The 27,584-nt window shown below is 41.6% G+C and overlaps 1 protein-coding gene and 1 long non-coding RNA gene across 2 annotated transcripts in view; one reads left to right on the top strand and one right to left on the bottom strand.

Moving 5' to 3' along the window:
- Nucleotides 1-7,174, bottom strand: part of LOC138358422 (uncharacterized) — a 7,754-nt gene extending 580 nt beyond the window's left edge. The window contains exons 1-5 of the long non-coding RNA XR_011225354.1: nt 7,142-7,174; nt 6,306-6,383; nt 3,156-3,262; nt 1,016-1,180; nt 51-157 (exon numbers count right to left, since the gene is read on the bottom strand). This is a non-coding gene — a long non-coding RNA (uncharacterized lncRNA). The remainder of the gene's footprint in view (nt 1-50; nt 158-1,015; nt 1,181-3,155; nt 3,263-6,305; nt 6,384-7,141) is intronic.
- Nucleotides 1-27,584, top strand: part of LOC123768783 (extended synaptotagmin-3) — a 252,127-nt gene that overhangs the window by 34,962 nt on the left and 189,581 nt on the right. Inside the window, exon 3 of the mRNA XM_069316476.1 lies at nt 13,580-13,649. Coding sequence (XP_069172577.1) covers nt 13,580-13,649 — 70 coding nt within the window. The remainder of the gene's footprint in view (nt 1-13,579; nt 13,650-27,584) is intronic.

Genomic DNA, 27,584 nt, shown 5'->3' with positions numbered 1-27,584 from the left:
GATTACTAAAAAGAGATTGAATTAGACTACAGCAAATTGGCAAACTTTACCTTGTATCTGTTTCCACCGTGTTTGTTTGGGGCGTTCTTCAACATATCAGCAATACTTGTCTCAACATCTCTTTCAGTTGCATTAGTGTGGGTGTTGATACAGGCTTCTGGAAAGTTATAAGAATTAATTAATATATATAATTATAATTCTTTTTGTCAGGAGACAAGAAGCCACAGAGTAATAACATTGTTGGCTTTTATTTAGGTGTTCCCCTGTTCTCCAGTCTTCCTCCGTCCCCTCGTCCCCTTTGTCCTCCCCAGCATTCTCCATTCCCCTGTCCCCTCGTCCTCCCCACCATTACCCTCTCCTCTGTTCCCTCGTCTTCCCCACCATCCCCCCTGTCGTCCTCCCCACCATTCTAAACTACCTCATCCCATGCATTCCATGATGGTCTGATGCTTCCATCTGAAAATTGGGAACATCAAAAGATCTGACTTTCCCAATTTTCTGATGGGAACATCAAATGATCTGATATTCCCATCACTGAAAAATAAAAACAGATAAAAAAAATGATATGAAAAAATAGAAAATAAAATATACTCATGAAATGAACAGAATGGTTAACAACGCAGCTCAATTGCAATGCAATGTCACAATAACATTTAAATATACTTTAAGATATAATCTAGAAGAAAATAAGGATATTGAAACGGTTCATGAACTCTATTTCAATAAAGGACACTATGGGGAACTTTGAAAAATAGTTATTGAGTATAATTAGACAGACTTGTTGCTAGGCAGAGGAGTAATGAGATATATGGCAAATTTTGCAAAATATACAATGAAGGTACACAAACATTCATACCCAAACAAAGCAAAATGCTAGGTAAGAACAAAGCATTTGGCCCGTAGGAGAAAGGAGATACCCACAAGACTAGAATACAAGTCATTAACAAGCATGCAAGTATAATACATAATACATGCAGACATATATATAATCCAAAAAAATGTCAAATTTACGTACTTATTATTACATTACAAATACAGTATCCAAGGTTTTGAAGACACGTTTCCTCTTGCGCCCAACGAGTGAATACTGAGACCAGACCCCATAGGTCCCTATCCTCCTCATCATTCGTCTCACTGTGTCTCCACAGCTTGCACCGCCCATTTGAGACAGCGTCTGGACCTGTTAAAATAATGCATAAGCTGTAAGGTAATAGAGAATAATATATATCTTTCAATCTCAACATTAGATTTTCTAATTTCCAACTGTATTAAATAAATAGCATTAAAATATTTTCCTTCTTAACTATTACAAAAATCAACGAATTTGAGTAACTTTTGCTTTTGTTTTATTTGTACCTTAAACATAACACTGAACAATCAATTATGTGCCACCCCACCTTCCTTCATCTGCAAAAAAACTAATCAAAAGACATATGTACAAGGCTAAAAAAATTCAGCAACACTTACCATACTCAGGCTAAAAGAATTAAGCAACACTTACCATACTCTTTTTATATTCACTGTTAACTTTTAGCTCATGTGACAGACTTTCCACCTGCTCAACAGTTTCAAGTGGGGATGGAAGAATGTCTTCCAGGATTGGTATATCTCCATGTGTTTTTGACATATGGGTTTCCGTCATTTTGACAATATTCAGGATATCCCCTGATAAAAATGTCAATTTTGATAATTCCTTCATCATGTATTCCATTATGCCAAAACCATAATCATAATCATCTGTATCAAACCTTATTACAGGTAAAACCAGTAGGCAGTCTACTGTATTTTATCAAACCGTTATTAGTATAATAGATCTCGTAATAATTTTGCAAAAATAATGGCATTTACTATTTTTAAAAGATTATTAGCAAATTTACACAAATGGTGCATTCGGAAGACAAAACCAATTTTTCACTTTTGACAATTGAGCACCTGCTACATCCAGATTCTAGGGAGGAAAGGAAGGACGATCTTACTGGATCCCATAGCCTCTCCGAGGCACAAACCAGGCTTTTACACAAACCCCCCCCCCCCCCCTGCACCCGAGCTTTTTAAAATAGTAAATGCCACTATTTTTGCAAAATTATTACGAGATCTATTATTCTAGAGAATAATGCATATAAATGCATATATGCATATAAATACAAAAGTAAATCAAATCTTATCCTTGTATAATATACAAGCTGATGTGAGATCCCTGTCTACAGGTGGACTGGAACTATTATCCAGTAGGCAGTCTACTGTATTTTATCAAACCGTTATTAGTATAATAGATCTCGTAATAATTTTGCAAAAATAATGGCATTTACTATTTTTAAAAGATTATTAGCAAATTTACACAAATGGTGCATTCGGAAGACAAAACCAATTTTTCACTTTTGACAATTGAGCACCTGCTACATCCAGATTCTAGGGAGGAAAGGAAGGACGATCTTACTGGATCCCATAGCCTCTCCGAGGCACAAACCAGGCTTTTACACAACCCCCCCCCCCCCCCTGCACCCGAGCTTTTTAAAATAGTAAATGCCACTATTTTTGCAAAATTATTACGAGATCTATTATTCTAGAGAATAATGCATATAAATGCATATATGCATATAAATACAAAAGTAAATCAAATCTTATCCTTGTATAATATACAAGCTGATGTGAGATCCCTGTCTACAGGTGGACTGGAACTATTATCCAGTAGGCAGTCTACTGTATTTTATCAAACCGTTATTAGTATAATAGATCTCGTAATAATTTTGCAAAAATAATGGCATTTACTATTTTTAAAAGATTATTAGCAAATTTACACAAATGGTGCATTCGGAAGACAAAACCAATTTTTCACTTTTGACAATTGAGCACCTGCTACATCCAGATTCTAGGGAGGAAAGGAAGGACGATCTTACTGGATCCCATAGCCTCTCCGAGGCACAAACCAGGCTTTTACATAACCCCCCCCCCTGCACCCGAGCTTTTTAAAATAGTAAATGCCATTATTTTTGCAAAATTATTACGAGATCTATTATACTAATAACGGTAAATAAATAATAAATAGTAAATAAATCAAAATCAGTTACATTATTTTATCTTATTCATAGCATAAATGTTCTCGAAGATTACTAAAAAGAAATTGAATTAGACTACAGCAAATTGGCAAACTTTACCTTGTATCTGTTTCCACCGAGTTTGTTTGGGGCGTTCTTCAACATATCAGCAATACTTGTCTCAACATCTCTTTCAGTTGCATTAGTGTGGGTGTTGATACAGGCTTCTGGAAATTTATAAGAATTAATTAATATATATAATTATAATTCACTTTGCTATTCCCCATTCCACAGTCCTCTCGTCCTTCCCACTTCCCTGTCCCCACATCATCCCCACTATTCCCACTTCCCTGTCCCATCGTCCTCCTTACCATTTTCCCCTCCCCTGTCCTTCTTCCTCCCCCACCATCTCCCATTCACCTGTCCCTTTGTCCTCCCCAGCATTCCCCTGTCCCCACCATCCCCAACTCCCCAGTCCCCTCGTCCTCCCCACCATTACCCTCTCCTCTGTCCCCTCGTCTTCCCCACCATACCCCCCTCTCGTCCTCCCCACCATTCCAAACTACCTCATCCGATGCATTCTATAATGGTCTGATGCTTCCATCAGAAAATTGGGAACATCAAATGATCTGATATTCCCATCACTGAAAAATAAGAACAGCTAAAAAAATGAAATGAAAAAAATAAAAAAATAAACTATACTCATGAAATGAACAGTATGGTAAACAACACAGCTCAATTTCAATGCAATGTCACACAAAATTATTAAATCGAAATGAAAATAAATTGAAATCTATGAAAATTCAAATTATCAATACAATCGGAAATATTGAAATAATATCGCAACATAATATAGTGTGGGTTGCTCTTACGTGCAACAGACGGTGCTGTTTTTCAAAAAAGGCATGGTTTTACCTGTCACAAGTGTGGCATCTATACTTATACTCACGAAATGAACGGTATGGTAAACAACATAGCTCAATTGCAATGCAATGTCACAATAACATTTAATAACAATAATAACAATAACATTTAAATATACTTTAAGATATAATCTAGAAGAAAATAAGAACATTGAAACGGTTCATGAACTCGATTTCAATAAAGGACACTATGGGGAACTTTGAAAAACAGTTAATGAGTATAATTAGACAGACTTGTTGCTAGGCAGAGGAGTAAATAATGAGATATATGGCAAATTTTGCAAAATATACGGCACACAAACATTCATACCCAAACAAAGCAAAATGCTAGGTAAGAACAAAGCAGTTGGCCCGTAGGGGAAAGGAGATACCCACAAGACTGGAATACAAGTCATTAACAAGCACACAAGTACTACACTACACAACAACCGCACTACTACCAGAACTGGACGAATCACTACCAAAACAACACATTGCACATCACTACCAAAACAACACAACACAACACAAGCATTGGCAAAGAATTATAGACCAGTTGCACTAACATCCCACATAATAAAATTATTTGAGAGTGATCAGGAGTCAGATTACTAGTTTTATAGAGACCAATGACCTCCACAATCCAGGCCAACAAGGATTTAGAGCAGTTTCTATGATCGAGCCACTGAGATCTATAAAGAATTCTGATCAAGAAAGAGATCTAGGGGTGGTTTTAGATAGAAAACTATAACCTGAGGATCATATTAAGAACATTCTGCGAGGGGCCTATGCTACACTTTTTAACTTTAGAATTGCTTTTAAATACATAGGTCAAAAAGTTTTAAAAGTTTTAAAAGTTTTTTAAACCTCTCGTGTATCATGAGTGTTAAAGCATCAGATGGTGCATTCAGATGATGAATATTACCTAGTTCCTTCATCTGGGAAGAATGAACACATATTGGTGCATTCGGATGATAAAAACTAACTACTGTAGTTTAATTGATCAACAGACTGTATATCATATGCAGACTGTATGTGGATCTGCTGGCCACTCCAAACAACAGCCTGGTGGACCAAGCTCCACCAGGGCTAAAGCACAAAGTGATATAGATGTGATAGAGAAACTAGGTCAAATGGAGGAGTAGGTCTGTATATTAAACAGCACCTGACGTGCACAGAGCTACTAAACTCAATGTGGTGGTAGAGTGGTGGGGGGGGGGGGAAACATTGCAGAAAAAAACAAAAATACAATTTGGTCAACAAAACAGCATTGTTTAAAATAGAAGACATGGGTTGTCATTTTGGGGGTAAGGTAGGTTACATTGAGTTAATTAGTTAGTACTTAGTTTTTATCTTAAACTGGTTGGGAGAGGTACAGTGTTGCTGTGCTGGTGAAAGAACACCTAAAGGTAAATTAAATAATGATTGCGAATCCACAAGAAGTTGACATAATATCGCTAGAGATCTGCAATCAGGATGATAAACTTTCCTTAAAGAATTTGACAAACACTTGCTGATAGGACATGAAGTAAATGAAATGTATGTCAAGTTTTGTGAAATATATGATAAAAGCACAACAAAATTTGTACCAAAGGAGAGATGCAGAACTAGGAAAAGGGGTTTGTTCAACAGAAATTGCGAGAGGGCCTGAGACCCAAACACACACAAATGGAATCAATATATAGCAAGAGGCCAAACCCCCAAACATACAAGCGATGCAAAGATGCGAGAAACAGCAGCAGCATTAAGGAGAGGGACTTAAGGACCATAAATAAAGTGTGAAAATAAACTCGAGTAAATTTTTTTAACTACTCTCGACAGTGAAGAAAAACAAATATTCAGACGATTTGTGTTAGAATCATTAATCTTACACTTTCGGTCATATTCAACAACACAAATACATACACACACATTCCTGTTGCTGTAGCAAGTGAAGAATTACACACACAGATCACAATAACGTGATGCATCAAATGAACAAATCCACAAGGGCCGTGACGAGGATTCGAACCTGCGTCCGGGAGCATCCCAGACACTGCCTTAATCGACTGAGCTACAACAGGGTAAAAGGGTTGAAACCGAAGTTCTACTGAACTTACTGGATCCCATAGCCTCTCCGAGGCACAAACCAGGCTTTTACACAACCCCCCCCCCCTGCACCCGAGCTATGTCAACAGGCCGTTCTCCCTCTTCGCCCTTCCGAATGCACCATATCAGTAAATTTTTTAATAATCTTTTAAAAATAGTAAATGCCACTATTTTTGCAAAATTATTACGAGATCTATTATTCTATAGAATAATGCATATAAATGCATATATGCATATAAATACAAAACATAAATACAAAAGTAAATGTAAATAATTTTACCTTGCACCTAGATCCACCAAGCCTGTATGGCGCGCGTTTCAGTACTTCGGAAATCTAGAACTATCTTGAATCTCTAATCTGCAATGAAACAATACATATTATTGCACTTACCAAAACATGGATGAATGTAGAAAATACAGAACTATTAGCTGAATATCAAATAAATGGATTTAATCTATTTCACACAGATAGATATATTACACCGTGTATATTAGGTAATACCTAACATACACGCCTCCACACACACTACATTTGAAATGTAGTCTCAAAAAGACTACATTTCAACAGCAAAAATTACTCCATAAAAAAATAATTAAATTATTGACCAACATGAGAGAGGGTTAGCCAACATGAGGGTTGTGTTGATTGCCTGAAAATATTTAAATTGTGTAATGTATTGAATGGCATTTTTCAAGTTACAACATTTTTTAAATTACTGAACTAGGTTCTAGGCTTTGCTAGGCTTAATTCAATTATTACAGATAAGCCTAACCTAGCCTAGAACCCAGTGGGTTTTCTTCCTATTGGGGAGTGTTGTACATGCCTCGCCTCCACATACACACTAGCACAGCCAGGCCTCGCCTCCACATACACACTAGCACAGCCAGGCCTCGCCTCCACATACACCAGCACTGCCAGGCCTCGCCTCGCCTCCACATACACCAGCACTGCCAGGCCTCGCCTCCACATTTAAACCAACCAAGCCCACAAATACGTTAACATGGACCAGCATTACACCGTCTAACATACTCTGTCAGATGTAACAACTAAATTTGTGAATTCAAGACCAAATCTATTGTATAACACAGTGTTAGTACGAGAAAAACATTACTTACATTCGAAGCCGTGTTTTAAAATGGCGGCGGTCTTGTACTGACGCTCCAAACTGTGTGTTCGTTTGCGTATGATGAACGTGTGACAATTTACTACAACAATTATTTAATTATTCTTATTCTTTATTTTAATATTTTTAGGGTACATGAAATTTCAAACTTATTTGCACACAATAATATAATTGCATTGTCATAACCTTTATATATTACGGAAAATACGATGACATGAACGAAGTCAAAGTGAAGTTGAAGTCAAAGTCATTCGCCGAACGTATTAGTCATTTTTTTTCATACATACATAGTTGATTTACAAACATAATGTTGGATTTATAGATTTATTTATAAATTTGTATTTATTTACCTGTATTTACCCAAGTCTTTCCTAAATCTAAACTTATCCAATTTATACCCATTGTTTCGTGTTCTATCTTGTGTTGACAATTTTAATACCCTATTAATATCCCCTTTGTTATATCTATTCAGGAAATTGTGGTTGATCTCGAACCCATTGATAATGTGACGACTTATACAGAATTTTGTAACTATATCATCAAGATTGTAACCAGCTTAGCTAAATGTAGTGTGGGGTTCAGTCCCTAAGCCCATATATGTGCCTCTCTAACCATTTAGGTTACAGGGCAAAAACATAAAAACAAAGGTAACTGCAGAAGGCCTATTGGCCCATACCAGGCAGCTCCTATCTATAACAGATAAACACTAAGTACTACCTAATTAACTCAATGTAACCTACCAACCTAACCCCCAAAATGTCAATCCATATCTTTTATTTTAAACAATGCTGTTTTGTTGACCAAATTGTATTTTTACTCTTTTTCTGTCATGTTTCTCCCACCCCTGTTTTTTCCCTTTTTTCTTATTTTTTCTCAACATAATTCATACTTTAATTATGCGGATCAGGACATCACCTGATCAAACACATCAAACATCGTTTGACCACCATCAAACACACACATTTCGTGTGTGTTTGACGCTCACTGATATGTACCAGCGTTGTTTTATATATGGTGCTATTCTATCTTACGCTTTGTTGCTCTTTTTTACCTACGGGCTCATAGAACATTCTATTGCGAAAACATTGGCACAAAAATGAATGACGTACATACAATAATAATGTCAGGACAGTGATATAATTATAAACTTTCAAAGCACTGTATCGCCTATGTGTCGTCTTGTCACCAATACTGGGTAACAGTTCCGCCACTTCCCACACTCTTGCGGGTGGGCAGCGACCATTATTCTACGTTTATATTCATATCACCGTGTTGGGAATTTCATTGCGAGTACATTGATACCAAAATTAACGCTGTAGGACAAGTGTGGAAGTGATAACAATCCCAAGAGTAAAAACATTTTGTTGCTCTTGGGCACTCACGGCGAGTCATCTACGTAGGTATTTATTGGGTGCTGGTATTCATATAACTTTTGGTGACCGTTTTTGCTGATTTTCTTCTAGAGAATGTTATTGCGAACACGTTGGTACCAAAATGAAATACATAGCTCGAGAACTAAGGTCAGGAGAGTAAAAAGAGTATACACATTTTTGTTTTGACGCTTAATTAAGGTTATTGTGAGTACTCATCGCCTGCCTAGAAACTGGAACTAGTAATTCCATCTATCATACATATCATACAAGAGGAGCCACACATCTATGGATCATCCAATAAAATCAGCAGACTTCTAGATGTTACTACTGCTCGGCTTAGACTCGGTTACAAGTATCTCTGGGAATTCTCATTATCTGCTGATGTAGACCTGACCAAATGTAAACTGTGTCAACAAAATTATTCGCACACCCTCCGTCACTATGTGATGGAGTGCGAAAAGATACATGAATTTAGAGACAATTCTATAACCAATGTTCCAGCGATGTGTCAATATTTCATTCAAAATGATCTGCTACCAGAAATTTTAGCCAAATATCCCCAGTTTGCTAACTGTAGATAACAACTAAGTGATTGTAACCTATCCACCGCTGCCCACTGGATGGGGGACGGTGTGCAGGACAAACATATAAATTTTGATACTAGCTCTCCACATATGTCAGTTGCTTAATTTAGAACCTGTACTTGAGGTCGATCTCGAACCCATTGTTGATGTGATGACTTATATTGAATTTTGTAACTAGCTCATCAAGATTGTAACTTGCTTAGCTAAATGAATTGTGGGGTTCAGTCCCTAAGCCCATATATGTGCCTCTCTAACCATTTAGGTTACAGGGCAAAAACATAAAAACAAAGGTAACTGCAGAAGGCCTATTGGCCCATACCAGGCAGCTCCTATCTATAACAGATAAACACTAAGTACTACCTAATTAACTCAATGTAACCTACCAACCTAACCCCCAAAATGTCAATCCATATCTTTTATTTTAAACAATGCTGTTTTGTTGACCAAATTGTATTTTTACTCTTTTTCTGTCATGTTTCTCCCACCCCTGTTTTTTCCCTTTTTTCTTATTTTTTCTCAACATAATTCATACTTTAATTATGCGGATCAGGACATCACCTGATCAAACACATCAAACATCGTTTGACCACCATCAAACACACACATTTCGTGTGTGTTTGACGCTCACTGATATGTACCAGCGTTGTTTTATATATGGTGCTATTCTATCTTACGCTTTGTTGCTCTTTTTTACCTACGGGCTCATAGAACATTCTATTGCGAAAACATTGGCACAAAAATGAATGACGTACATACAATAATAATGTCAGGACAGTGATATAATTATAAACTTTCAAAGCACTGTATCGCCCATGTGTCGTCTTGTCACCAATACTGGGTAACAGTTCCGCCACTTCCCACACTCTTGCGGGTGGGCAGCGACCATTATTCTACGTTTATATTCATATCACCGTGTTGGGAATTTCATTGCGAGTACATTGATACCAAAATTAACGCTGTAGGACAAGTGTGGAAGTGATAACAATCCCAAGAGTAAAAACATTTTGTTGCTCTTGGGCACTCACGGCGAGTCATCTACGTAGGTATTTATTGGGTGCTGGTATTCATATAACTTTTGGTGACCGTTTTTGCTGATTTTCTTCTAGAGAATGTTATTGCGAACACGTTGGTACCAAAATGAAATACATAGCTCGAGAACTAAGGTCAGGAGAGTAAAAAGAGTATACACATTTTTGTTTTGACGCTTAATTAAGGTTATTGTGAGTACTCATCGCCTGCCTAGAAACTGGAACTAGTAATTCCATCTATCATACATATCATACAAGAGGAGCCACACATCTATGGATCATCCAATAAAATCAGCAGACTTCTAGATGTTACTACTGCTCGGCTTAGACTCGGTTACAAGTATCTCTGGGAATTCTCATTATCTGCTGATGTAGACCTGACCAAATGTAAACTGTGTCAACAAAATTATTCGCACACCCTCCGTCACTATGTGATGGAGTGCGAAAAGATACATGAATTTAGAGACAATTCTATAACCAATGTTCCAGCGATGTGTCAATATTTCATTCAAAATGATCTGCTACCAGAAATTTTAGCCAAATATCCCCAGTTTGCTAACTGTAGATAACAACTAAGTGATTGTAACCTATCCACCGCTGCCCACTGGATGGGGGACGGTGTGCAGGACAAACATATAAATTTTGATACTAGCTCTCCACATATGTCAGTTGCTTAATTTAGAACCTGTACTTGAGGTCGATCTCGAACCCATTGTTGATGTGATGACTTATATTGAATTTTGTAACTAGCTCATCAAGATTGTAACTTGCTTAGCTAAATGAATTGTGGGGTTCAGTCCCTGAGCCCATTATGTGCCTCTGTAACCCTTTCCACAACCGCCCACAAGATGGGTATGGGGTGCATAATGGGGTGGGGTGTCTTGGCCAAACGTGCCACATCAAAACCACAAGTTGACATTGAATGTGAATTAACAATGAGACAAGTAAGATTTATACTAATACATTTATACTAACTCTGTTGAGCGTTGACCATTTATACATCAAATCTGTTGATGTGAGCACTTTAGTTTAGTCTGCCGTTTAAAGAAAAAAAGAGCATATCAATGGTATATCACAGAAAACGAATTTATCATAAACTCATGTATTTGTCTTATCATATTGAACTGCATTCATATTTTTAATATATAACAATATGAATATACAAATTTCTGTAAATCCCCTACCTTGTTGGAATCTGTGGAAATGAATGAGCAAATGTGCTGGCTGAAGGCGCTGAAGGAAACCACATTGGTTTCATTTTGGATACAAATGTCCATGGAAATTCAAAATGGAAACTAATTATATAGTTGAACCTGCAGAGACGAGTTTAAGAATCTGTGTTGAGAGTGATGGACACAGCCTTCACAATTATACTTCAGAGAATGTAAACATCTAAGAGTCATTAGAAATATGTGTAGAATAATAAACCCTACATTGTTTGAGTTAGGGAAAACACCATTTGTGATATATAGATACTATAGCTGTTCCTAAAGATTCACCCTTTTTTGCACCAGCAAGATAACATATAAGATTTTAAGAGTTGACGAATGTTAATATTCTTGTTTGATAAACTGTGAACTTGAGACATAGTTAATAAGAACATATTAACACAACAAAATGTTTTCAAAATCCTTAACACCACTTTCCAGCAACTTATATAATTTATATAAATTATTTTAGAGAATAATACATAAATTATATATTTAAACATGATATAGTGTTTAGTGGAATGTATAAGGAGTCAAATTGTGTTAAAAAGAGCAATTTTTAGAAAATTTGGAAAAATACTTTTTTCTGTTCAAATTATAACTAAATGGATTATAAAGGTTTCACTCAGCCAATATATATCATTCACAATTTATTAATGAATTTTACAAAAAAACACCATAAATTTTATATTTAAACATGTAAAAACTATTTGTTTTACATTTGGAAGAAAATAATTGTAGAAAAACAATTTATAATTAAACCTTTGTGTTTGGATTTTTTGAGTAAAAGTTTCTCAAAGGCTCTCCTGCACCATTCTCAATGCAAATCATTCCCACACCTATGGCAAGAGATAGGCGAACGTTGTGTAGATGATTTGTGTTTGCTGGGTTAGATCACAGCGTTCCATCGGGAAAACAGAAAACGGGGGCGGGTGCGCTCAATTGATGGCGTTAACATCGTCACACCTTGCTTCCTAAAAGAATTTGCGTCGCGTGAACTCAACAGATGGCGTCGAAATAGTCACCCCCACCCCCCAAAGACTCTTATTCGAATATGCACCCAGGCCCTGTATGCTTGTTCTCGTACTTGCTGGACTCCGACAGCTGTGTGAAGCGTCTGCCATATGCACATTGGGGATGTTGCACGGAATTACAGTCTGGAAAAAGCGAAAGCCTTACACTCACGTACATCTTAACATCATCAAGGGAAGAACAATAAATTCAGGTTACACCTCCCTTACTACCCTCGCCTGTGTTTCAAACATTGCTGAAATTATGAGATCCTGAAATCGACTAAATATGTTAATAGTAAACTGTGATCATCTGTGCTAGGTTGGGCACAGTTAACAAAGGATTAACATACACAATTGAATATTTTCAAGTATTTTGTGAGAGTTGTAAAACACAATCATTATATAAAATCTATTTTAGGTTAATTTAGGTAAGTATACGACAATGTTGAGTATTGTATTATATGTTTTCTTGGCGTTTTAGCTGCTCCCCGTATATTTAAAAATGGACGCAAATTTTTTTTTTTTACAAACGTAGGTAAATTATTCTGACATAACAATAATTACAAACTTGCCTTAACGAAAGAAATTAGTTTAGTGTAACAGTTATTTTCTTGTTTTTCACATAAATAATTAATTTAAATTTATTTAATTTAAATTTTAAATTTAAATGATTGTTTTATTTTTTTATTTTTTTGTAACGCTGATTGAAAATATAAGTTTTTTCTTCTGAAATTATCACTGTCTGCATAGAAGGCCAATGAAAGAAAGGTGTTAAAATCAGCTTTAAATTAGTTTTATTATTATCTTAACTTTAATGCTGAGAAGTCAAAACATTTGTTTATTGTTGAAATGTGTAAAAAGACATACCAGAAAAGATTGATGGAATTATTGTATACGTTTGTGTGTTTATGTGCATATATCTGGGGAGAATTCTCACAGATTTCATTAGTCTAAAGAGTCCATGGTCCATAGAAAGGTATGAATCACTTGTTTATAGATACTAGGTATATTTAATTTTGAATTATTCCAGAAAATACACAAGTATTTGTGGCTTTTGCAACATTCAATAAATTGTATAATTTCTACCTTTTATTTACCTTATATGATCTTATAGTTATTGCAATAAATTGTGACATTGAGTTTTTTTTAACAAGAATAATAAAATGAACTTTCTTTTAAACAAATGCTTCAATATGTACAACTTTCTTTCACTGAATTTTCCAGATACACCGGAGACTTTGAGCTATCAATAAGTGTTTTGAACATCCCAATTTGCACCACACTTAATATTCAGGTAAGTTTTGCTGTGTACATCAAGCTTAATATTCCGGTAAGATTTGCTGTGTTAATCAAGCTTAATGTTCATGTAATGTTTTATGTGCACACGCAAGCTTAATATTAAATAGGATGTAAATAAACAAGCTAAATATTCAGGGAAGGTTTGCTGTGTACAAGCAAACATTTATCAGATAAGATTTCCTGAATACAAGCAAGCTTAATTTTCAGATAAGATATGCCGTGTAAAATCAAGCTTAATATTCAGGTAAGATAAGATGTGTACAAATATTGTAATATACTACTACACACATAGCTCAGGGGCTGCCATTGGGAGGGGGTCTCGGCCTAGACCTCTATATAGAGGTCATATATGTAAATTGTCAACCACAATACTGTGGATAGTAACAGTTCATTCACCAGGGCAAAGGCAGCCTCGAACACGCGACCTCCAACATGATAGGCGAGTGCTTTATTGTCTGGGCCACGGGCTTGCCTCTATGGTCTGGGACACGGGCTAGCCACTATGGTCTGGGACACGGGCTAGCCACTATGGTCTGGGCCACGGGCTAACCACTATGGTCTGGGCCACGGGCTAGCCAGTATGGTCTGGGACACGGGCTAGCCACTATGGTCTGGGACACGGGCTAGCCACTATGGTCGGGGACACGGGCTAGCCACTATGGTCTGGGCCACGGGCTAACCACTATGGTCTGGGCCACGGGCTAGCCAGTATGGTCTGGGACACGGGCTAGCCACTATGGTCTGGGACACGGGCTAGCCACTATGGTCGGGGACACGGGCTAGCCAATATGGTCTGGGACACGGGCTAGCCACTATTGCCTGGGACACGGGCTAGCCACTATGGTCTAGGCCACGGGCTAGCCACTATGGTCTGGGACACGGGCTAGCCACTATGGTCTGGGCCACGGGCTAGCTACTATTGTCTGGGCCACGGGCTAGCCACTATGGTCTGGGACACGGGCTAGCCACTATGGTCTGGGCCACGGGCTAGCTACTATTGTCTGGGACACGGGCTAGCCACTATTGTCTGGGCCACGGGCTAGCTACTATGGTCTGGGACACGGGCTAGCCACTATGGTCTGGGACACGGGCTAGCTACTATTGTCTGGGCCACGGGCTAGCCACTATGGTCTGGGCCACGGGCTAGCCACTATGGTCTGGGCCACGGGCTAGCCACTATGGTCTGGGCCACGGGCTTGCCACTATGGTCTGGGCCACGGGCTAGCCACTATGGTCTGGGCCACGGGGTAGCAACTATATTCTGGGCCACGGGCTAGCCACTATGGTCTGGGCCACGGGCTAGCCACTATGGTCGGGGACACGGGCTAGCCACTATGGTCTGGGACACGGGCTAGCCACTATGGTCTGGGACACGGGCTAGCCACTATGGTCTGGGACACGGGCTAGCCACTATGGTCTGGGACACGGGCTAGCCACTATGGTCTGGGACACGGGCTAGCCACTATGGTCTGAGCCACGGGCTAGCCACTATGGTCTGGGCCAGAGGCTAGCCACTATGGTCTGGGCCACGGGCTAGCCACTATGGTTTGGGCCACGGGCTAGCCACTATGGTCTGGGACACGGGCTAGCTACTATTGTCTGGGCCACGGGCTAGCCACTATGGTCTGGGCCACGGGCTAGCCACTATGGTCTGGGACACGGGCTAGCTACTATTGTCTGGGCCACGGGCTAGCTACTATTGTCTGGCCCACGGGCTAGCTACTATGGTCTGGGCCACGGGCTAGCCACTATGGTCTGGGACACGGGCTAGCTACTATGGTCTGGGCCACGGGCTAGCCACTATGGTCTAGGCCACGGGCTAGCTACTATTGTCTGGGCCACGGGCTAGCCACTATGGTCTGGGCCACGGGCTAGCCACTATGGTCTGGGCCACGGGCTAGCCACTATGGTCTGGGACACGGGCTAGCCATTATGGTCTGGGCCACTGGCTAGCCACTATGGTCTGGGACACGGGCCAGCTACTATGGTCTAGGCCACGGGCTAGCTACTATTGTCTGGGCCACGGGCTAGCCACTATGGTCTGGGACACGGGCTAGCCACTATGGTCTGGGCCACGGGCTAGCTACTATTGTCTGGGCCACGGGCTAGCCACTATTGTCTGGGCCACGGGCTAGCTACTATGGTCTGGGACACGGGCTAGCCACTATGGTCTGGGACACGGGCTAGCTACTATTGTCTGGGCCACGGGCTAGCCACTATGGTCTAGGACACGGGCTAGCCACTATGGTCTGGGCCACGGGCTAGCCACTATGGTCTGGGCCACGGGCTTGCCACTATGGTCTGGGCCACGGGCTAGCCACTATGGTCTGGGCCACGGGCTAGCTACTATATTCTGGGCCACGGGCTAGCCACTATGGTCTGGGACACGGGCTAGCCACTATGGTCTGGGACACGGGCTAGCCACTATGGTCTGGGCCACGGGCTAGCTACTATATTCTGGGCCACGTACTAGCCACTATGGTCGGGGACACGGGCTAGCCACTATGGTCTGGGACACGGGCTAGCCACTATGGTCTGGGACACGGGCTAGCCACTATGGTCTGGGACACGGGCTAGCCACTATGGTCTGGGACACGGGCTAGCCACTATGGTCTGGGACACGGGCTAGCCACTATGGTCTGGGACACGGGCTAGCCACTATGGTCTGGGACACGGGCTAGCCACTATGGTCTGGGACACGGGCTAGCCACTATGGTCTGGGACACGGGCTAGCCACTATGGTCTGAGCCACGGGCTAGCCACTATGGTCTGGGCCAGAGGCTAGCCACTATGGTCTGGGCCACGGGCTAGCCACTATGGTTTGGGCCACGGGCTAGCCACTATGGTCTGGGACACGGGCTAGCTACTATGGTCTGGGCCAGAGGCTAGCCACTATGGTCTGGGCCACGGGCTAGCCACTATGGTTTGGGCCACGGGCTAGCCACTATGGTCTAGGCCACGGGCTAGCCACTATGCTCTGGGCCACGGGCTAGCTACAATGGTCTGGGCCACGGGCTAGCTACTATTGTCTGGGCCACGGGCTAGCCACTATGGTCTGGGCCACGGGCTAGCCACTATGGTCTGGGCCACGGGCTAGCCACTATGGTCTGGGACACGGGCTAGCCATTATGGTCTGGGCCACTGGCTAGCCACTATGGTCTGGGACACGGGCCAGCTACTATGGTCTAGGCCACGGGCTAGCTACTATTGTCTGGGCCACGGGCTAGCCACTATGGTCTGGGACACGGGCTAGCCACTATGGTCTGGGCCACGGGCTAGCTACTATTGTCTGGGCCACGGGCTAGCCACTATTGTCTGGGCCACGGGCTAGCTACTATGGTCTGGGACACGGGCTAGCCACTATGGTCTGGGACACGGGCTAGCTACTATTGTCTGGGCCACGGGCTAGCCACTATGGTCTAGGACACGGGCTAGCCACTATGGTCTGGGCCACGGGCTAGCCACTATGGTCTGGGCCACGGGCTTGCCACTATGGTCTGGGCCACGGGCTAGCCACTATGGTCTGGGCCACGGGCTAGCTACTATATTCTGGGCCACGGGCTAGCCACTATGGTCTGGGACACGGGCTAGCCACTATGGTCTGGGACACGGGCTAGCCACTATGGTCTGGGCCACGGGCTAGCTACTATATTCTGGGCCACGTACTAGCCACTATGGTCGGGGACACGGGCTAGCCACTATGGTCTGGGACACGGGCTAGCCACTATGGTCTGGGACACGGGCTAGCCACTATGGTCTGGGACACGGGCTAGCCACTATGGTCTGGGACACGGGCTAGCCACTATGGTCTGGGACACGGGCTAGCCACTATGGTCTGGGACACGGGCTAGCCACTATGGTCTGGGACACGGGCTAGCCACTATGGTCTGGGACACGGGCTAGCCACTATGGTCTGGGACACGGGCTAGCCACTATGGTCTGAGCCACGGGCTAGCCACTATGGTCTGGGCCAGAGGCTAGCCACTATGGTCTGGGCCACGGGCTAGCCACTATGGTTTGGGCCACGGGCTAGCCACTATGGTCTGGGACACGGGCTAGCTACTATGGTCTGGGCCAGAGGCTCGCCACTATGGTCTGGGCCACGGCTAGCCACTATGGTTTGGGCCACGGGCTAGCCACTATGGTCTGGGACACGGGCTAGCTACTATTGTCTGGGCCACGGGCTAGCTACTATGGTCTGGGCCACGGGCTAGCCACTATGGTCTGGGACACGGGCTAGCTACTATTGTCTGGGCCACGGGCTAGCCACTATGGTCTGGGACACGGGCTAGCCACTATGGTTTGGGCCACGGGCTAGCCACTATGGTCTGGGACACGGGCTAGCTACTATTGTCTGGGCCACGGGCTAGCCACTATGGTCTGGGTGGCTTAACATTTAATTTCGGGCAGCGGTTTGTGCCTCAGAAATCTGTCCTTAGTGTGGGTAGCTCGTTGGCCAGACAATAGAACACGGGTCTCTCATGCTGTCCGACGTTCCTTTTGCCCAGGGGAATGAAATGTTACTATCCACGGTACTGTGGGTGACAATTGACATATATATATTATGGGTCTGTTACCTATTGGCACCAGACCCATTGCCATTGGTAATACTCTTCGCCGCCTAGTTGCAAGGGCTGCTGTCAGAAATATCCGAATGGAAGCAGCCACCATGCTGCAACCCAACCAGTTGGGGTTTGTAGTCCCCCAAGGCTGTGAAGCAGCGGCTCATGCTGCACGAGCCTATATTAGTTCTCTTACTGAAGACCAGGCAGTAGTAAAATTAGATTTTAAAAACGCTTTCAACTCGGTCAAATGGGAAGCAGTCCTCACCGCAGTCCAGGAACATTGCCCAAGCATTCTCCCGTTTGTGTCAGCAGCCTACAGCAAAGACTTAACCCTCCTGTTTGGCAAACACGAAGTCACCTCAGCAGAGGGAATTCAACAGGGTGACCCACTTGCACCGTTCCTCTTTTGCATAGCGGTCGAGAAATTACAACCAGACTGTCCAGTGAGCTCAACATCTGGTTCCTGGATGATGGCACTCTGGCAGGCACACAAGATTCCCTGCTGGAAGACCTACAGCTGGTGAAGACACGGGGGGAGTCCATGGGTCTCGTTCTTAACCCCTCCAAGTGCGAATTTATAGCATTCAGTGAGGTAATCATTAGTGCAGTGAAATCAGTTTTACCAGAAGCCTCAGTCATTAAACCCACCGACAGCACACTACTCGGAGCACCTCTGGGCCACAGTGCCATTGCTACAGTTCTTGATGAAAAGTTTAACAACCTAAAGAGGATGGAAACGAGACTAGAGGACTTGGACTCCAACGATGCCCTCTACCTTCTCACAAAGTGCCTTACCTTGCCCAGGCTAACATACTTCTTAAGGTGTGCACCAACTTTTGGCAATCCACTTCTAAGTCAATATGATGAGCTCCTCAGGTCAATAATAAGGAAGGCGCTCAACCTAGATTTAGATGACAGTCAGTGGGACCAAGCAACACTACCAGTGAGATTTGGGGGGATAGGCACACGAAAGGCAACTGAGGTAGCACTTCCAGCATTCTTATCCTCATGAACAGCAGTTAACGAATTGGTAGGGCAGATCCTACCAGAGCGTATGAGAGAGACAGCGGGAACTCATGATCAAACGTTCATCGAAGCAGCCAGACAATGGGACACCATTGCACACCCTCAACCCCGACCACAAGTCCCAAAAGACCACAAGCAGGCCCACTGGGATAGCCCCATAATGGAAAAGACTGTCACAGCAATGATTGACAACGCTGATGCTGAAAACAAAGCCCGCCTCCTAGCGGTAACAGCACCCCACGCCGGGGATTTTTTATTTGCTGTGCCCAATGCAGCCCTGGGAACTCGCCTCAGTCATGACGCTCTCTGCATTGGAGTTGCGCTTCGCCTTGCCGCCCCCGTCCTCACCGAACATAGGTGCATCTGCGGAACTAAGATGGCAGACCAATATGGTCGTCATGGTCTGGTATGTCGTAAATCACAGAGTAGGATTGCAAGACATGAAGAAGTCAACGACATCATCAAGAGGAGCCTCGCCACAGCCCGCTGCCCGGCACAAACAGAACCACACTTATTCAGACCTAACGACCCTCAGAAGCGCCCAGATGGGGTCACCTTGCTTCCTTGGAAGGATGGTAAGCAAGTGGTGTGGGACTACACATGCGCTGCCACACTGGCCAGTACCTACCTCCACTACAGACCACGTGAAAGGGGTGATGCTGCTTCTTTCATGGAATCACAGAAAATTATTAAATACAGAGGTCTGGCACACTGCTACAGCTTTGTTCCGATCGGCTCGGAGACCCTCGGTTCGTGGGGAAAATGAGCATTGAAGTTCCTGTAGGAATTGGGGGACAAATTGATCAGCGCTACATAAGATCAGAGAGCAAAAAGTTTCTTGTTCCAGCGCCTCAGTGTTGTGAATCAGATGGAGAATGCCTGTTGCGTCTTGGGTACTAGTCCAACTTCAGAGGAATTCGAAGAAGTGTGTGACTTGCAACAATGATCGAACCCGTCTGTGACATTCATCAATGTTTCCCATTATCGCGTTTTTCAAGAGATCCATAACCTTTAGGCCCTTTTTGTATTATTTTTGTATCAACCCATGTATATCTTATAACAATCAAATACATAATATATATATATATATATATATATATATATATATATATATATATATATATATATATATATATATATATATATATATATATATATATATATATATATATATATATATATATATATATATATATATATATATATATATATATATATATATATATATGTCGTACCTAGTAGCCAGAACGCACTTGTCAGCCTACTATGCAAGGCCCGATTTACCTAATAAGCCAAGTTTTCATGAATTAATTGTTTTTCGACTACCTAACCTACCTAACCTAACCTAACCTAACTTTTTCGGCTACCTAACCTAACCTAACCTATAAAGATAGGTTAGGTAAGGTTAGGTAGGTTTGGTTAGGTTCGGTCACATATCTACGTTAATTTTAACTCCAATAAAAAAAATTGACGTCATACATAATGAAATGGGCAGCTTTATCATTTCATAAGAAAAAAATTTGAGAAAATATATTAATTCAGGAAAACTTGGCTTATTAGGCAAATCGGGCCTTGCATAGTAGGCTGAGAAGTGAGTTCTGGCTACTAGGTACGACATATATATATATATATATATATATATATATATATATATATATATATATATATATATATATATATATATATATATATATATATTAGTCTCATTAAATATGACAACATACTCTGTATTTACTATGTTCTGGTTTAGGGCTTCTATCCCTCTAACTATTATTCTTGCATCAAAGTTTTGTTGAAAGAAGAGCTCTCCAAAAGTCATGTTCTTTTTTCAAGGTGAAGAAAAAGAGAATAACTATAGAATGTATTGCACTTATTATACAATTGTGCAACGTTTCGAACCTACATGGTTCATTCTCAAGTGATGTTACAGTTGTTGTTGTTGTTATAGTTTCAGCTACTCGGATCAAGTTCTAAGTAGCACGGGCTATGGTGAGCCCGTAACTTACCTGGCACAGGAGCGGGGCAAGAAGCACGGGCTATGGTTAGCCTCGTGGCTAACCATAGCCACATTATTCTTTCTTCTTTTTCATGTTCGCTGTGCATAGCTGATTTGTAATATAATTTTATTGGATGTGTTTTGGTTTCTGTTCTAGGTTCAGGATTGAACCATCGGTCCAGGTGTCTTCTTATAGCGGCGTTTGGAACCCAGGCTCTCTGGGGGTTCGAATCCTTCTGGGGTGTGGAGTTTTCAGTTGCATATTGGCTTGGGAACCATTCAAGCTTGTTCGCATTTGTGTTGCTCACGTGGCCCCACAAACTGAGGTGATTCGATAAAATATCTATGCCCAAGCTTACCATTAACTGCTGTTGGGTCGTTGGGGATATAGCTTCGGCTCCCAATTTGTACAGTCACGGTTGGTCGAGTGGTTAAGGAACCAGGTACGCCATGTGAATAGTGCTCCTGGCTGTCTTTGTTCAAATCCAACTGGGGTGTGGAGTTTTCAGTTCCATATTGGCTTGGGGACCATTCAAGCTTGTTCATATATAAGTATACACACACACACACACACACACACACACACATATATATATATATATATATATATATATATATATATATATATATATATATATATATATATAAATATATATATATATATATATATATATATATATATATATATATATATATATATATATATATATATATATATATATATATATATATATATATATATATATATATATATACATATATATATGCACAGACTACCCTATTCCAGTATCGTCAATTGTATCTTCTGATCTTTGTCTGTATGGAAAACGTTCCTATTAACAATATATTTCAAGACCCTTTCTTCCATTTAATGAGCTGTGGAAAAGAAGTTCCTGTAAAATAGTCTAATAGGGGGTACAGGTGTTGTGTTAGTTGTCTCTTCAGTGGTTGCATGGCATTTCACTTTCCTTCTTATGATGTCTTCCACGAAACCATTGGAGAAGCCGTTGTTGACTAGGACCTGCCTTACCCTACAGAGTTCTTCATCGACTTGCTTCCATCCTGAGCTGTGGCTGAGAGCACGGTCAACATAAGCGTTAACAACACTCCTCTTCTACCTGCCCGGGCAGTCACTCTTGGCATTGAGGCACATTCCTATGTTTGTTTCCTTAGTGTACACTGCAGTGTGGAAACCTCCGCTCCTTTCCATGATCGTTACATCTAGAAAGGGCAGCTTCACATACTTCTCCATATTGTAAGTGAAACGCAACACAGAATTCTCCTCGAATGCCTCCTTCAGCTCCTGCAGATGTCTTACATCAGGTACCTGTGTAAAAATGTCGTCAACATACCTGCAGTATATGTCCGGTTTCAAGTTCATGTCGACTAAAACCTTCTGTTCGATGGTACCCATGTAGAAGTTCGCAAACAGGACACCTAGGGAAGAACCCATGGCAACCTCATCTTCTTGCTTATACATGTGCCCATCAGGGCTCAAGAAGGGTGCCTCTTTAGTACAAGCTTGGAGTAGTTTCCTTAGAATGTTTTCTGGTATGTCAAGAGGATGTGGTTTCATCCACATACGTGTGGATGAAACAATCGGGATCATAGCGGACAGTGTATCGTGATCCAGACTGTACTCCTCTTGACATAGCAGAAAACATCTTGTGTTGAAAGTTTCTTGTGCTTGTCTTGTGTTGAAATGTTGAAAGAAATTGCCGGCGGGGAAGTGATTCAAATAGCTTCGGCTATCACTTTCTTATGTCCGGTCGTGATGGTCAAGCGGATTAAGGCGTCCTGTACATACCAGTTGCATTGCTCCTGGCAGTATGGGTTCGAGTCACTTCTGGGGTGTGAGTTTTCAATATATACATAGATATTTATATATTGTGATGGTAATCTCTATCAAGAGAGATTTGGCCTGCTCTTTCCTACATCATGTTACTTCAGTACGTCTATAACATCAAAATACTACATTCAAGAGTAGTATATACATAGTAGAATACGTTTTTACAGGGGGTATATGTACCCTACACTCGCTCTCCAAACCCCCCCTCGCTGTCAGCGCACCACCCTTGTCGATCACCAAACTAGCACTTCCAGCCAACACACTTCCTATTGGTGAATCAGCGACTCTACTCGACTTCAGCGCCATCTGCATAGCCTATGACTAAGTGTGCACGAGCAGTTTGCTTTAGAATATTCTGTGCTCTCAAGGCTGATACTTCTATCAAGCATACGCTCTGTGTATTAGTGGAGGTTTTCAGCCAGCCAATATTCTCAGCACCTTTAACTCATTTTTTTGTCTTGATTCATTGTAGAGTAATGTAACCATTATTTTATTTTATATTGTTTTTTGGCTTTGTATTTATGTTTAATTCGTACTATACATAGCCAAGGCATTATCTTTGTGTATATTTGTTTAATTTCAATTAAAGTTTCATTGCTCATACTATTTTTTTGAGTGTTTTTTCCTTTTTTACTTGACCACAGGATGCAACAGCTAAGCAGTCAACTTTATTTTCTCCTTTTTTTTTTTTACTAATGTGATTGGCATTGACACCAGCCATTGGGGGGACTGCCTTACATCTACATTTTCCCATCACATTATATATATATATATATATATATATATATATATATATATATATATATATATATATATATATATATATATATATTCCTGAAACTGCCATAGGAAAACTCTGTGGCAGCAAGCAACCTATAATTTACATAGCAAATGCACCAACTTGGCCTTATGGATCAACTTCGTAACATAAACACACACAAAAACATATTTAATTTTCAATTTTCAAATTTGCTTTAATACCACCTTGCTGCGAGGCCTTAAAATGACATTTCTGCTGTGCGCCGAAAATAAATTCTTTTCAAGAAATTTTCTCTTCTTATATTGGTAAAATGTAGTATCTGATCAGGGGAAACTAAAAAAAAAAAATTGTATGTGACATACCTTAGCCGTGATGGAGCTGAGACGTTGAGCAAACAATGGGCGCTGTGCGATGAAGCGTGCGGGGTCACTCGACCCTGCCACCCATTGGCGCGGCTGTGGCCACGAATATAATTATTTTACATTTATTGTGATGTTTCTTATTTGTTTTTACTCTGATTTTTTTGCTGTAATATTATTGAAAATTGTGTAATTTATGGAATTTATATAGTTCAATGTGTGTGGAGCATCGCTATGATCACAATTTATGGGCTGATACATATGACTTGTATATTATATTAATCAACCAATCAACCAGTGAGTTTTTCTGTTATACACGATATACGCACGATGTATATACCTATATACATCTGTTTTCACCATAACGAAACACTAAGTAGGTATGGTGAGTCCAAACGTCACGAGTGGGCCGCCACACCCAGCCAACCCTCCCTCCCTCCCTCCTTCAACTTCTTACTCGCCAACATTCCTCCTCCCACAATACTATTTGTGGTTTTATTACACTATTTACACACGTTATATATAAGTATCTACATGTTTTATTCACCATAACTGTTCAACTAAGCTAGTATAGTGTCTAAACAGCATAGTGGCCACCATACACTGCATGGCAAGTCCTACACCAGCCAGCAAACAACAGCCTTACTCCCTCCCTCACCAATACATCCCTCACCAAAATGGCTCCTCCCAACATACTCCTTTCAAGGTTATTACACTATAAACACACTTTATATATAAGTATCTGCATGTTTTGTTCACCATAGCAAACCACTAAGCCGGTATGGCGAGTTCAGGTCTCCAAAGAATAACAGAGGTCGCCACACAGAGTCAGCAGACACCACCTCTCCTTCACTCCTCACCAAGATTCAACCTCCCACCATACAACGCATATCACTAATTCCCACCACAATGCTGCTATTATCAGAATCCTGGTCACTAAATGATGTAAATGAATATATTTCCAAAAGTTTATTTTGTAAAAGAACATGAGAAGTCCGTTGAAGATTCCTAAATGGACAGAACAACGGCAGTGTCCTGTGGCTGGCGCTGTGAACATCTTGAACAGCATTGTGTTTACTGATATCTGAACATTGTATAGTTTTTATCAGTCAGATGTAAAAAGGGGTGTATGGACAGATGAGTGTATGGACAGAGATGTGTAGTTAGGTTACATCAGCACAGTAACGAACTGTGGAGACGTGGGGAAGACTTCCTCAGGTACGGTAAAGGTCGGGAGGTCATTCGCAGCATAGGGTACAAAAATAATCCTCACAAATTCCTGGTTGTTGGAGCCAGCAATATTGTCAGCAAGAAATGTTAAAGCATATATATTGCTATGGTCAGTAGTAGTACCCGGCAACTGCTGTGGTGAAGGCTGGGTTAGTCATTGGCCGGAGTAAGGTTTTGGCGATGGCTGGGTCGGTGAGTGGCTGGGTCCCCATTGGCTGGGAGTTGGGTCCCCATTGGCTGGGCTGCTGCACGGTGGCTCCTCCTCCCGTAAACACCGGAAAAGTGGAGGGATGTATAGACAAAGGGGTGTATGGTAGATGATTTTGTATATATGTAGGTGATTTTGTCATTCAGGTAGGCTATTTTTGTGAAGATTGGTTTAAAAAGGTAGACCAGGTCTATTTCTTCTGGGATGAAGTAACGTTCTACTGGGTATATTTTTTCCCTTTTCATTATTTCGTATACCATCGACGTGAGGTCTGTTACCTAAAAAAAATCATCTTGGTTTGGGAAGAAAGAAAAATATGCAAAGATTTTAGCACCTGGGCCTCACCAGACTCGTCTGTTTCTCCATACCCCCCCCTGTAAGGAGTGTTCAGGGAGTTCGTCGCTGCTCGTAGGTGCACAGCGCTTCTGTTGTGGCCGTGAGCCAAATATCTTCTTTTGTAGCTGGGAACGAGTCTGGTAGTGACTCAGTCAAAGATTCCGGGAGGAGTTCTAAGGTTGTTGGAGAGAGAAAAGTTGTCTTCATAACTTTTGATGGTTGGTTTGGCGAGAGTTCGCGAGTTCGTTTGGTCCTACTTTCGTCTGTTTCCATGTTACCTTGTTGTGAGGCTTCTACACTCATAGCTCACCACCTGTACATGGAAAACAAAAGGAACACACATGAAAAAAAGTAATATGAAAATGTTTTTCGGTCAAGAAAATACAGGTGTAATTTTAGTTTTTTCTTTTTTGACTTATTTTTCATGTAGAAGTGGAGGAAGTCGAAACAGTGTTTCCCCCAAGAGAGGAACCTAGATCAGGCTTTCAATCCAAAAGGACCCCAGTCCAATCTATTATCACTTTCTAAGCCAAAATACTGCATCGAGCCAGGATTTCAACCCTACAAGCTTCCACCCTTGTTGGAGGTGATGTCGGGAAAATGCTTATTGGGGACAATCGATTGTTTCGTCGGACCTTAGTCCAGAGCTCTTCAGCCCTAAGCAATGGTGTATTTTGTTTTCTCAATGGTAAATGGAAGATCGTTCACATATATGAGAAACGGGTTTGGAACAAGAACTAAAACTTTTGGAACTCCATAAGTAACATATCAGCAATCTGAGACCTAAAGTTCAAGTATTCCTATACTAATGGAGTACCTACCCTGTTATTTCTGTCTTCATCTCCATCTTATGCACTAGTCTCCTACGGGGTATTGTGTCAAAGGCTTTCTAGCAATACAAAAACATGCCGTCTGCTCACCATTCTCTTCAATTGAATTGGCGATGCCCATAGAGCTGGAGAGCAGGGGACTGAAAAATGGGGCATAGATGCAGAAAACTTCAGCAAGAAATGGAAGACGAGACTGAGGAGAGAAGGATAGATTGGTGGCCCATCCACCGTGGTTTAGAGCTTGTATGGACTGAGTGGTGAGTGTTCGGCTGAGTGGTGAGTTTTAGGCATGGGCAGTATCAGCACAGGGGCTGCGCTCTCGAGCAGCTGGCTAGATGTGAGAGTTGAGAAGTGTGTCACCAATCCGGTTCTTTATTCTCCTGACCTCTGTCTTCTGCCTTGGTTGTTCTTGGCTAGGACATCGGTCTTATTGGTCTTGTTCTTCTTGCTGGTGGCGGACTTGCATTTTGTCGACACAGCAGCATTGTCGTTCAGTATGAAAGGAGAGCTGTCGAGATGGAAGTCCTTAGTACTGGATTTCAGCTTCGATACAGGAGACGTTGTTCCCACAGAAACATCCTCATTCGACAATGAGTCTGAAGGGTCGAGAGCTGGTACAGTAGTCCGTGGATGCTTGGTAGATCAGATCGGTCTGGCTTTGGTGGGTCGATGACTCCGTTTTCCAGAGTGTTTAAATTTTCTCCTGCATCTTGGCGGCGTATTTCGGATACTTAACATAGTAGTCAGGGTCAATAAGTTCAGGGTGGAGTT

The sequence above is a fragment of the Procambarus clarkii genome, chromosome 83 (assembly GCF_040958095.1).
Source record: "Procambarus clarkii isolate CNS0578487 chromosome 83, FALCON_Pclarkii_2.0, whole genome shotgun sequence".
NCBI lineage: Eukaryota > Metazoa > Arthropoda > Malacostraca > Decapoda > Cambaridae > Procambarus > Procambarus clarkii.
Note: the sequence above shows the minus strand (reverse complement) of the source record. Positions and strands in the feature narration are given on the sequence as shown.